Consider the following 10,849-nt stretch of genomic DNA (forward strand, 5'->3'; position numbering starts at 1 on the left):
TGCTTCGCCGCTTGGGGCAGCAAAAAAGGTAGAGCCGGCCCTGCATCTATGATTCCTAAAGATAACAGAGGTGAAATAATATGTCTGTTCAAAATGTCTATCGGGATGGGCCCAGGCTGACCAGGGGGAGTAGGAGGGTGTCTCTGCTTTAGCTTACTGTCTCTGGCCCTGTGAGAATTCAAACAGCAAAAAGATTAAAAAATTACTTGTGACCCTGTTTTGTCTTTTAGATTTAGCTGCCCAGTCCCTGAGATGAGCTCCCTTGCAGGCAGGGGTGAAAGTAAGTTAAAGGACTTATCGGTGCACCGGAGTCCTGATCAGGGGCTGTGGCCTCAACTGGAAGAGGCAGGGCCATAAATCCCCAGGCCCTTTAAATCTTGATTCAAAGGGCTGGGGATCCAGCTGCAGTAGTGGCGGCTGGGAGCCCCCAGCCCTTTAAATCATCCCCGAGTTACCAGCTGCAGAGGCGGCTGGGAGCCCTGGGACTCGGGGGTGATTTAAAGGGCCCAGGGCTCCAGCTGCCACTACCGCAGCAGAGCCCCAGGCCCTTTAAATCACTGAGGAGCCCTGGGCTCCCGGCTGCCACCGCTACCCCAGGGCTCTGGGCTCTGGCAGAGCTTTAAAGAGCCTGGGGCTCCGCTGTGGTAGCAGCTGACCCCTTTAAATCCCCGCCTGAGCCCTGCTGCCCAAGCCCTGGGATGGGGCTCTGGCAGCAATTTAAAGGGCCCCAGGGCAGTAGCGGGAGCTGTAGCCCCGGGGCCCTTTAATGCCCACTGGAGCCCTGCCGCCAGTACCCCAGGGCTCAGGCAAGGCTCCGACAGGGATTTAAAGGGCCGGGGCGGTAGCAGCGGCTGGAGCTCCGGAGTCCTTTAAATCCTCGCCGGAGCCCCGCCACCACTACCCCAGGGCTTGGGCAGCAGGGCTCAGGTGGGAATTTAAAGGGCCCCAGGGCAGTAGCGGGGGCTGGAGCCCCGGGGCCCTTTAAATCCCCATTGGAGCCCCGCCGCCGCTACCCCAGGGCTTTGGCAGCAGGGCTCAGGGGGAGATTTAAAGGGCTTGGGGCTCCAACAGCCGCTACTGCCCTGGTCCTTTAAAATCCCTCCGGAGCCTGGTTGTGCTACCCTAGGGCTTCGGCAGCAGGGCTCCAGCGGGGATTTAAAGGGCCAGGGCGCTAGCGGCGGCTGGAGCTCCAGGGCCCTTTAAATCTCTGCCAGAGCCCCGCCACCACTACTCCAGGGCTTTAAATTGCCATCTGGGAAAGCCGGTCCCGGTACGGCACATCGGCTCTTGCCGGTATGCCGTACTGGGGCGTACTGGCTTACTTTCACCTCTGCTTGCAGGATTTCCAAGGTGTGATAGGATCATTCAACAGTCCTTTCTGTCTCAATGTTCCTTAATGACCTGTTTAATCTTGATAGGCCTCCTGACTGGTAGGAAGAGGGGGATAGAAGGTAGGATGATTCCCAAGTACAGAGTAAACAATTTCAAAGTTATAAATCAAATCTTACATATTGGCCTATTGCATGGAATACAGACATTACAAGTGAGATTAATGCATGAAGCAATTGATAAACATTTCATAGTCTAAACACTAAATACTTTCTTATAAGACGAACACAGTGAAACCTCATAGTTATGGATATCTCAGGAATGGAGGTTGTTTGTAACTCTGAAATGTTCATAACTCTGAACAAGATAATATGGACTTCAGCCAAAGGGGAGGAGGGTTGGGGCTGCAGACACAAATGGAGCGGGGGGTTAGGGCTTGGGGCAGATGGGCTCAGGGCTTCTGCCCCGCAGGAGCACCACGACTAAGGGCTGTAGATTCAGAGGGAGTGCTGGGGCTCAGGGCTTCAGCCCTGCATCTCCAATCCTGGTTTCAGTCCCGTGGGGGGCACCAGGGCTCTGGGGCTCAGTCAGGGAGGGTGTGTACTGGGTCAGGACCCGGGTCAGGGCTTTAGCTACGTGTGGCGCACTGGGGCTGAAACCAGAAGCAGAACCACAGAGAGCATTAGCGCTCCTCCTATATGTAAAGCCCTAAGGCCTGGCACCCTCTGTGGGGCTGAAGCTGGAAATGGAGCCACGGGGTTGAAGTCCCAAGCTCCAGTGCTTCCCCTGGTGCTCCCAAGGGTCAGAAGACCCAAGCCTCCCACGCACCACCCAGAGTCCTGACCCCCCGATCCTATGGCTTCAGCCCCAACCCCTCGTGGCTGAAGCTCTGAGTCCCTTCTCTCCCCCCTGCCAAGCCCAGGAGATTTTAGAGTATGTTGGAGTGGGAGAGGCACAGAAAGAAAAAGGTTGAAGACCCCTAAAGTACAGTATTTGCTGTTTTTTTTTTCTCCACTGCTGTCTGATTACTTCTGGTTCCATATGGTGTCCAGTTGACTGTATCTATTTTGAACAAAACTAACATATAGGTGAGCCAGTTTGGTTTCTGGCTATGAGTTTGTCAGTTCTTAGCGAACATCTATGACCTTGGACAGAGCATCACTTTGTTTACCAGTATCACACCCACTACTTATTTATGCAAAACTAGTTTCATTTTCTCATAGGAGACAGATTTAAAAGAGTTCAGTAGGTCAGATATTTTTGAATCCTCATCATTTGCTTCCCTCTGTTCATTTATTAACAGTCCTATCTCCCTTTTCTTTTTATAAAACTCTCCTTGTTCCCTTTGGCTAGTATTAATTCACTCTTCTTTTTTTCCTGAAACTCTTGAGTAACTACCTCTATTCTGATTTGGTCACCTCCCCTTTTCCATTTATATTATTGTTTTCTGTATTTCAGAACTTTGAGCAGTACCTACTGAAGCCACATTGACTATTTCTGGTTTGATCTACAATTAAAGGCCATATGTGTTTACAATCATAAAACCATTTGCTGCCTCCTCTTAAAAAAAATTCTGAAAATATTAAATACATGTGTAACAGTTGGTGGAATATTATTATGTTTTCATCTATAATCTCATTCATGGATTGACATAGATAATCTGCCTTATCAGAAGCACATTAAACATCTGGAAGACACGCAAATCCAAAATGTGTGCAATATTTCTTTAAAAGTTCAGAGAGCTCTGCCAAAAAATTGAGAATTGCCTCTGAAACTTTTGGATAGCAACTGGGTTACTTATTTTTTGTTGAAAGCTGCTATATTCTATGAGACAGGCAAGATTTCATATACGTGGGACAAAAATCAGTTACTTTAACTAAAATAACAATTTTATACTGAACCTTTTCAAAAGCGAAAGTCTTTTCCCCCTACAGTTACTAGAGAGCTGGTATATTCAGGTGGAAGGAGCAGGAAATCACATTGTATTTACTAGCTTTACATTTTACCAAATTTGTAAACCAGAAAAGTAAGCAACAGCAATTTATATAATTCAGATTTTTCTATTATGATCTGTATCTTGTAAATTGTATCACATCTGCAGTATCTGTTAGAATTTCAATGAAAAACCTGAGCTACATTATAATCGGTGTGACATTTAATGAACCCTTGGGATTAGTGGAGTCTTTATCTGTAGGCAATTCTACTGCTTAATGTCTCCACCTCTGTCTGGAAAACTTTATAATATTAATTTGGTTTTGGTTTGAATAAACATCCAAAAATGTACATTTGTACATGAACAATCCCAAACACTGGGTCAGAAATCTTTCAAAACCCTCCTCTTATGGTATCTCAGTATTTCTGAGGCCTGGTTCAAGATTGTGTCACTTCAATTTTAGTGGGGTGAACTCAGTTGATTTCAGTGGCATTACACCTGCATAAAACTGGAATCACAGAGTCATGAATCAAGCCCCAGAATCCTATCCTGGTTCCAGGTGGAAACTGGAAAAAAATAAATAAATAAATGGAAGAACAGGGATTACTGGATGTTTCATTACCTTAAAATCTTTATTCAAGTATGGGTCTATATGTGCAAATGTCTTATTTTTCCAGTTTTTGTTCATTACTAGTTTCTATTATATCCAAACAAAATAATCATGATAATTTAAAAATATTCTTCCTCCAAACCATTTTTCCCTAGTATACATCATTTGTCTTCACAAAAAGCATAACTTGATACTTTGTTTGGCCACATAAAGCATTGTTAGAAACTGAAGCTGTATGAAAATCTTAGGCATTTAACAGGGAAAAAATAAGTGGTTTTCTTAGAGTATCTTTCACATTTTTTTCCACAAGAGGGTGAAAAATATTTTATTCTTTATGTGTAGATCTGCTTACCTTCAGGATTTTAAAAAGAAAGATTTTTCATCTCACTGGGATGAGATATTGAATTTCAAAGGGAATATATCCACATAGGGTATGTCTACTCTACGGAATAAGGTCGAATTTATAGAAGTCATTTTTTTAGAAATCGGTTTTATATATTCGAGTGTGTGTGTCCCCACAGAAAATGCTCTAAGTGCATTAAGAGCATTAACTCGGCGGAGTGCTTCAACAGTACCAAGGCTAGAGTCGACTTCCGGAGCGTTGCACTGTGGATAGCTATCCCACAGTTCCTGCAGTCTCCGCTGCCCATTGGAATTCTGGGTTGAGATCCCAATGCCTGTTGGGGCTAAAACATTGTCGCGGGTGGTTCTGGGTACGTATCGTCAGTCCCCCGTTCCCTCCCTCCCTCCCTCCATGAAAGCAAGGGCAGACAATCGTTCCGCGCCTTTTTTCCTGAGTTACCTGTGCAGACGCCATACCACGGCAAGCAGGGAGCCCGCTCAGGTAACCGTCACCGTATGTCTCCTGGGTGCTGGCAGACGCGGTACGGCTTTGCTACACAGTAGCAGCAACCCATTGCCTTCTGGCAGCAGACGGTGCAGTATGACTGGTAGTCGCCCTCGTCGTGTGCGAGGTGCTCCTGGCCACGGCGGCTGGGAGCGCCTGGGCAGACATGGGCGCAGGGGCTAAATTTGGAGTGACTTGACCAGGTCATTCTCTTTAGTCCTGCAGTCAGTCCTATTGAACCATCTTATGGTGAGCAGGCAGGCGATATGGTGAGCAGTCATATTGTACCATCTTCTGCCAGGCAGGCAAGAGATGAGGATGGCTAGCAGTCGTACTGTACCATCTTCTGCCAAGCAGCCATGAGATGTGGATGGCATGCAGTCCTTCTGCACCGTCTGCTGCCAGCCAAAGATGTAAAAGATAGATGGGGTGGATCAAAACAAGAAATAGACCAGATTTGTTTTGTACTCATTTGCCTCCTCCCCTGTCTAGGGGACTCATTCCTCTAGGTCACACTGCACTCACTCACAGAGAAGGTGAAGCGAGGTAAATCTAGCCATGTATCAATCAGAGGCCAGGCTAACCTCCTTGTTCCAATAAGAACAATAACTTAGGTGCACCATTTATTATTGGAACCCTCTGTGAAGTCCTGCCTGAAATACTCCTTGATGTAAAGACACCCCCTTTGTTGATTTTAGCTCCCTGAAGCCAACCCTGTAAGCCGTGTCGTCAGAAGCCCCTCCCTCCGTCAGAGCAACGGCAGACAATCATTCCGCGCCTTTTTTCTGTGCGGACGCCATATCAAGGCAAACATGGAGGCCGCTCAGCTCACTTTGGCAATTAGGAGCACATTAAACACCACACGCATTATCCAGTAGTATACGTAGCACCAGAAACTGGCAAAGCGATACCGGGCGAGGAGGCGACGTCAGCGCGGTCACGTGAGTGATCAGGACATGGACACAGATTTCTCTGAAAGCATGGGCCCTGACAATGCATGCATCATGGTGCTATGGGGCAGGATCATGCTGTGGAACGCCGATTTTGGGCTCGGGAAACAAGCACAGACTGGTGGCACCGCACAGTGTTGCAGGTCTGGGACGATTCCCAGTGGCTGCGAAACTTTTGCATGTGTAAGGGCACTTTCATGGAACTTTGTGACTTGCTTTCCCCTGCCCTGAAGCGCAAGAATACCAAGATGAGAGCAGCCCTCACAGTTGAGAAGCGAGTGGCGATAGCCCTGTGGAAGCTTGCAACGCCAGACAGCTACCGGTCAGTTGGGAATCAATTTGGAGTGGGCAAATCTACTGTGGGGGCTGCTGTGATGCAAGTAGCCCTCGCAATCAAAGATCTCCTGATATCAAGGGTAGTGACCCTGGGAAATGTGCAGGTCATAGTGGATGGCTTTGCTGCAATGGAATTCCCTAACGTGGTGGGGCCATAGACGGAACCCATATCCCTATCTTGGCACCGGAGCACCAAGCCGTCGAGTACATAAACTGCAAGGGGTACTTTTCGATAGTGCTGCAAGCTCTGGTGGATCACAAGGGACGTTTCACCAACATCAACGTGGGATGGCCGGGAAAGGTACATGACGCTCACATCTTCAGGAACTCTGGTCTGTTTCAAAAGCTGCAGGAAGGGACTTTATTCCCAGACCAGAAAATAACTGTTGGGGATGTTGAAATGCCTATATGTATCCTTGGGGACCCAGCCTACCCCTTAATGCCATGGCTCATGAAGCCGTACACAGGCAGCCTGGACAGTAGTCAGGAGCTGTTCAACTACAGGCTGAGCAAGTGCAGAATGGTGGTAGAATGTGCATTTGGACGTTTAAAGGCACGCTGGCGCAGTTTACTGACTCGCTTAGACCTCAGTGAAACCAATATTCCCACTGTTATTACTACTTGCTGTGTGCTCCACAATATCTGTGAGAGTAAGGGGGAGACGTTTATGGCGGGGTGGGAGGTTGAGGCATGCTGGTTATTCGCAGCCAGACACCAGGGTGGTTAGAAGAGCACAGGAGGGCGCAGTACGCATCAGAGAAGCTTTGAAAACCAGTTTCATGACTGGCCAGGCTACGGTGTGAAAGTTCTGTTTGTTTCTCCTTGATGAAACCCCCCGTCCCTTGGTTCACTCTACTTCCCTGTAAGCTAACCACCTGCCCCTCCTCCCTTCAATCACCGCTTGCAGAGGCAATAAAGTCATTGTTGCTTCACATTCATGCATTCTTTATTCATTCATCACACAAATAGGGGATGACTACCAAGGTAGCCCAGGAGGGGTGGTGGAGGAGGGAAGGAAAATGCCACACAGCACTTTAAGCACAGCACTTTAAAAGTTTACAACTTTAAAATTTATTGAATGACAGCCTTCTTTTTTTGGGGGCAATCCTCTGTGGTGGAGTGGCTGGTTGGCCGGAGGCCCCCCCACCGCATTCTTGGGCATCTGGGTGTGGACGCTATGGAACTTGGGGAGGAGGGCAGTTGGTTACACAGGGGCTGTAATGTGCTGTGCTCCAGCTGCCAGTCTGTGCTCCAGTCTGTGCTCCAGTCTGTGCTCCAGTCTGTGCTCCAGCTGCCTTTGCTGCAGCTCAACCATGCACTGGAGCATACTGGTTTGGTCCTCCAGCAGCCTCAGTATTGAATCCTGCCTCCTCTCATCACGCTGCCACCACATTTGAGCTTCAGCACTCTCTTCAGCCTGCCACTTACTCTCTTCAGCCCGCCACCTCTCCTCCCGGTCATTTTGTGCTTTCCTGCACTCTGACATTATTTGCCTCCACGCATTCGTCTGTGCTCTGTCAGTGTGGGAGGACAGCATGAGCTTGGAGAACATTTCATCACGAGTGCGTTTTTTTCTTTCTTTCTAAGCTTCACTAGCCTCTGGGAAGGAGAAGATCCTGTGATCATTGAAACACATGCAGCTGGTGGAGAAAAAAAAAGGGACAGCGGTATTTAAAAAGACACATTTTATAAAACAGTGGCTACACTCTTTCAGGGTAAACCTTGCTGTTAACATTACATACATAGCACATGTGCTTTCGTTACAAGGTCGCATTTTGCCTCCCCCCACCGCGTGGCTACCCCCTCAACCTTCCCCCCTCCCTGTGGCTAACAGCAGGGAACATTTCTGTTTAGCCACAGGCAAACAGCCCAGCAGGAATGGGCTCCTCTGAGTGTCCCCTGAAGAAAAGCACTCTATTTCAACCAGGTGACCATGAATTATATCTCACTCTCCTGAGGATAACAGAGAGATAAAGAACGGATGTTGTTTGAATGCTAGCAAATATACACTGCAATGCTTTGTTCTACAATGATTCCCGAGTACGTGTTACTGGCCTGGAGTGGTAAAGTGTCCTACCATGAAGGATGCAATAAGGCTGCCCTCCCCAGAAACCTTTTGCAAAGGCTTTAGGAGTACATCTAGGAGAACCGCGAATGCCAGGGCAAAGTAATCCTTTCACATGCTTGCTTTTAAACCATGTATAGTATTTTAAAAGGTACACTCACCAGAGGTCCCTTCTCCGCCTGCTGGGTCCAGGAGGCAGCCTTGGGTGGGTTCGGGGGGTACTGGATCCAGGTCCAGGGTGAGAAACAGTTCCTGGCTGTCGGGAAAACCGGTTTCTCCGCTTGCTTGCTGTGAGCTATCTACAACCTCATCATCATCATCATCTTCTTCATCCCCAAAACCTGCTTCCGTATTGCCTCCATCTCCATTGAAGGAGTCAAACAACACGGCTGGGGTAGTGGTGGCTGAACCCCCTAAAATGGCATGCAGCTCATCATAGAAGCGGCATGTTTGGGGCTCTGACCCGGAGCGGCCGTTCGCCTCTCTGGTTTTCTGGTAGGCTTGCCTCAGCTCCTTCAGTTTCACGCGGCACTGCTTCGGGTCCCTGTTATGGCCTCTGTCCTTCATGCCCTGGGAGATTTTCACAAAGGTTTTGGCATTTCGAAAACTGGAACGGAGTTCTGATATCACGGATTCCTCTCCCCAAACAGCGATCAGATCCCGTACCTCCCGTTCGGTCCATGCTGGAGCTCTTTTGCGATTCTGGGACTCCATCATGGTCACCTCTGCTGATGAGCTCTGCATGGTCACCTGCAGCTTGGCACGCTGGCCAAACAGGAAATGAGATTTAAAAGTCCACGGTTCTTTTCCTGTCTACCTGGCCAGTGCATCTGAGTTGAGAGTGCTGTCCAGAGCGGTCACAATGGAGCACTCTGGGATAGCTCCCGGAGGCCAATACCATCGAATTGTGTCCACAGTACCCCAAATTTGAGCCGGCAAGGCCAATTTAAGCGCTAATCCACTTGTCAGGGGTGGAGTAAGGAAATCGATTTTAAGAGCCCTTTAAGTCGAAATAAAGGGCTTCATCGTGTGGACGGGTGCAGGTTTACATCGATTTAATGCTGCTAAATTTGACCTAAAGTCCTAGTGTAGACCAGGGCTTACTGTGACACGTTCTTGTGCACTGAATTGAGCCCACATGGATCATGCCTCCCTGAATCAAAATAACTGACACCCAAAGAAGTCAATAGGAGTTTTAGCTCACTATCTCAGTAACGAGATCTGGATTCACCCCACAGTCAGGGAGTTTAGGCAGTCATTTCAGAAGAAAACCTCTTGCAAGATAGACTTAAATCACTGTACAGTAAAATTAAGTGACCAAGTTTGTTTGTTTTTTTTTAAACAAAGCTCCTACAGTTAGGCGCTTGGAAAGCTCCCACTGCAGGTGAACTTACAATTCTAAGGTTAGGTGCCTGTTTCATTTTTTAAAATCTTGTCCTGAACCTTTCGTACTAGTTTTGTTTTATCTGGCATGTCTAACTGATAGAAAAAACAAATGGGGTTTTCATTTGGGATTTGCTTTAGTGGACCTTGATTTACCATGTACCTTTCAGCTTGAGCTGTGTAAATTACACTGTGGAAAATGACATTATGAGAAAACCGCCAAAAGTTTTGTCAACTAATTATCCCTGAATACTTTACTAAAGTTGCCTCGAACTTTTAATTTACCTTAATATTATCAGTTTTTAATTAACTCACTAATCTTGATTAACATGGATTTTTAATTTCATTGTATATAATTATGAAATAATTCCCATGAATACTCAACCAAGGTACTGCATAATTTTTTCTTCAATAGAATTTTGAGTTAACTGTCTAAATATGCCTTTAGTGCACAATCAATATTTTTAATAAAGATTTAATAATAATAATAAAGTTGGTCACAGCTGAATCCTGACTCAGGGCCCGATTCTAATATCCTTACTCCCACTGAGTAGTACTTTGCTCTGAAATCATTTGTGAGGGTAGATGCTACTGAATATGAGCAAAAGTGTCAAAACCCAGCCTTCAGTGATTGATGGTGCAGTTTGTCATGGAAACATATATGATATTGTAAATTTTATGCATGCAGAAGCACTTTAGAACTGATTGCTTTTAAAGGTTGGTCCAGAAAAAATCTCTCACAAGTCGTCATATCTGATCCTTACACTGTGGGCATTTCTTTCCGTTATACACAGGAATAACCTACCTAACTGATTCTTCAGTACATACCTACACCATCTCCTTTTAGAGTCTACTGAAATACCTAATGCTTAGAATCTTTTACTAATGCCTAAACTTTACTTTTACCAAATTCAAAATTTGGCCACTAACCCTTGTTTTACCATTTTCAGATGCTGTGACGATTGATGGGAAGGCATTTGCATGGTGTTCTCCTATCCTTACTTTTACATATGGAGCACCTACAATCTCTTCATAACTCATACCCACTGTCCTTTTAACATTTTAATCGCATTTCTTTGATTAGCCCGCCTCCCCTCGCCCCTCAGTTTTTCAATATTATTCTCTAGTTGGTACAAGGACTCCAGTAAGGGAGAGGGAGACCAAGTCCTTCAACTTCCTTGGCCTGAGTCTCCTCTCACACTGTAAAATTGGTGCAATAGAGAGAAGAAAAGATTATAACTGAGCACAAGGACTGGAATTATTTCCAGCCTCTATGAAGAGTAAAATGAGAAAGCAAAGGTTTTTTACACACGTTTCCACACTACAGTCCATCAGTGTAAGACTGATTTCAAAGTGGTACTAAATATTAGTTTATTATAAGGTGTGGTGCTACTTT

The 10,849-nt window shown here is 46.5% G+C and overlaps 1 protein-coding gene across 1 annotated transcript; it reads right to left on the reverse strand.

Moving 5' to 3' along the window:
• Positions 1–7,420: 7,420 nt before the first annotated feature.
• On the reverse strand, positions 7,421–8,810 carry LOC140904881 (uncharacterized). The gene is made up of 2 exons (XM_073327208.1): positions 8,232–8,810; positions 7,421–7,645 (listed from the first exon to the last, which is right to left on the reverse strand). Exons 1-2 carry the CDS (start codon positions 8,785–8,787, stop codon positions 7,491–7,493), a joined length of 711 nt encoding a protein of 236 aa, XP_073183309.1. The 5' UTR covers positions 8,788–8,810; the 3' UTR covers positions 7,421–7,490.
• Positions 8,811–10,849: the final 2,039 nt, after the last annotated feature.

The sequence above is a fragment of the Lepidochelys kempii genome, chromosome 1 (assembly GCF_965140265.1).
Source record: "Lepidochelys kempii isolate rLepKem1 chromosome 1, rLepKem1.hap2, whole genome shotgun sequence".
Taxonomy (NCBI): domain Eukaryota; kingdom Metazoa; phylum Chordata; order Testudines; family Cheloniidae; genus Lepidochelys; species Lepidochelys kempii.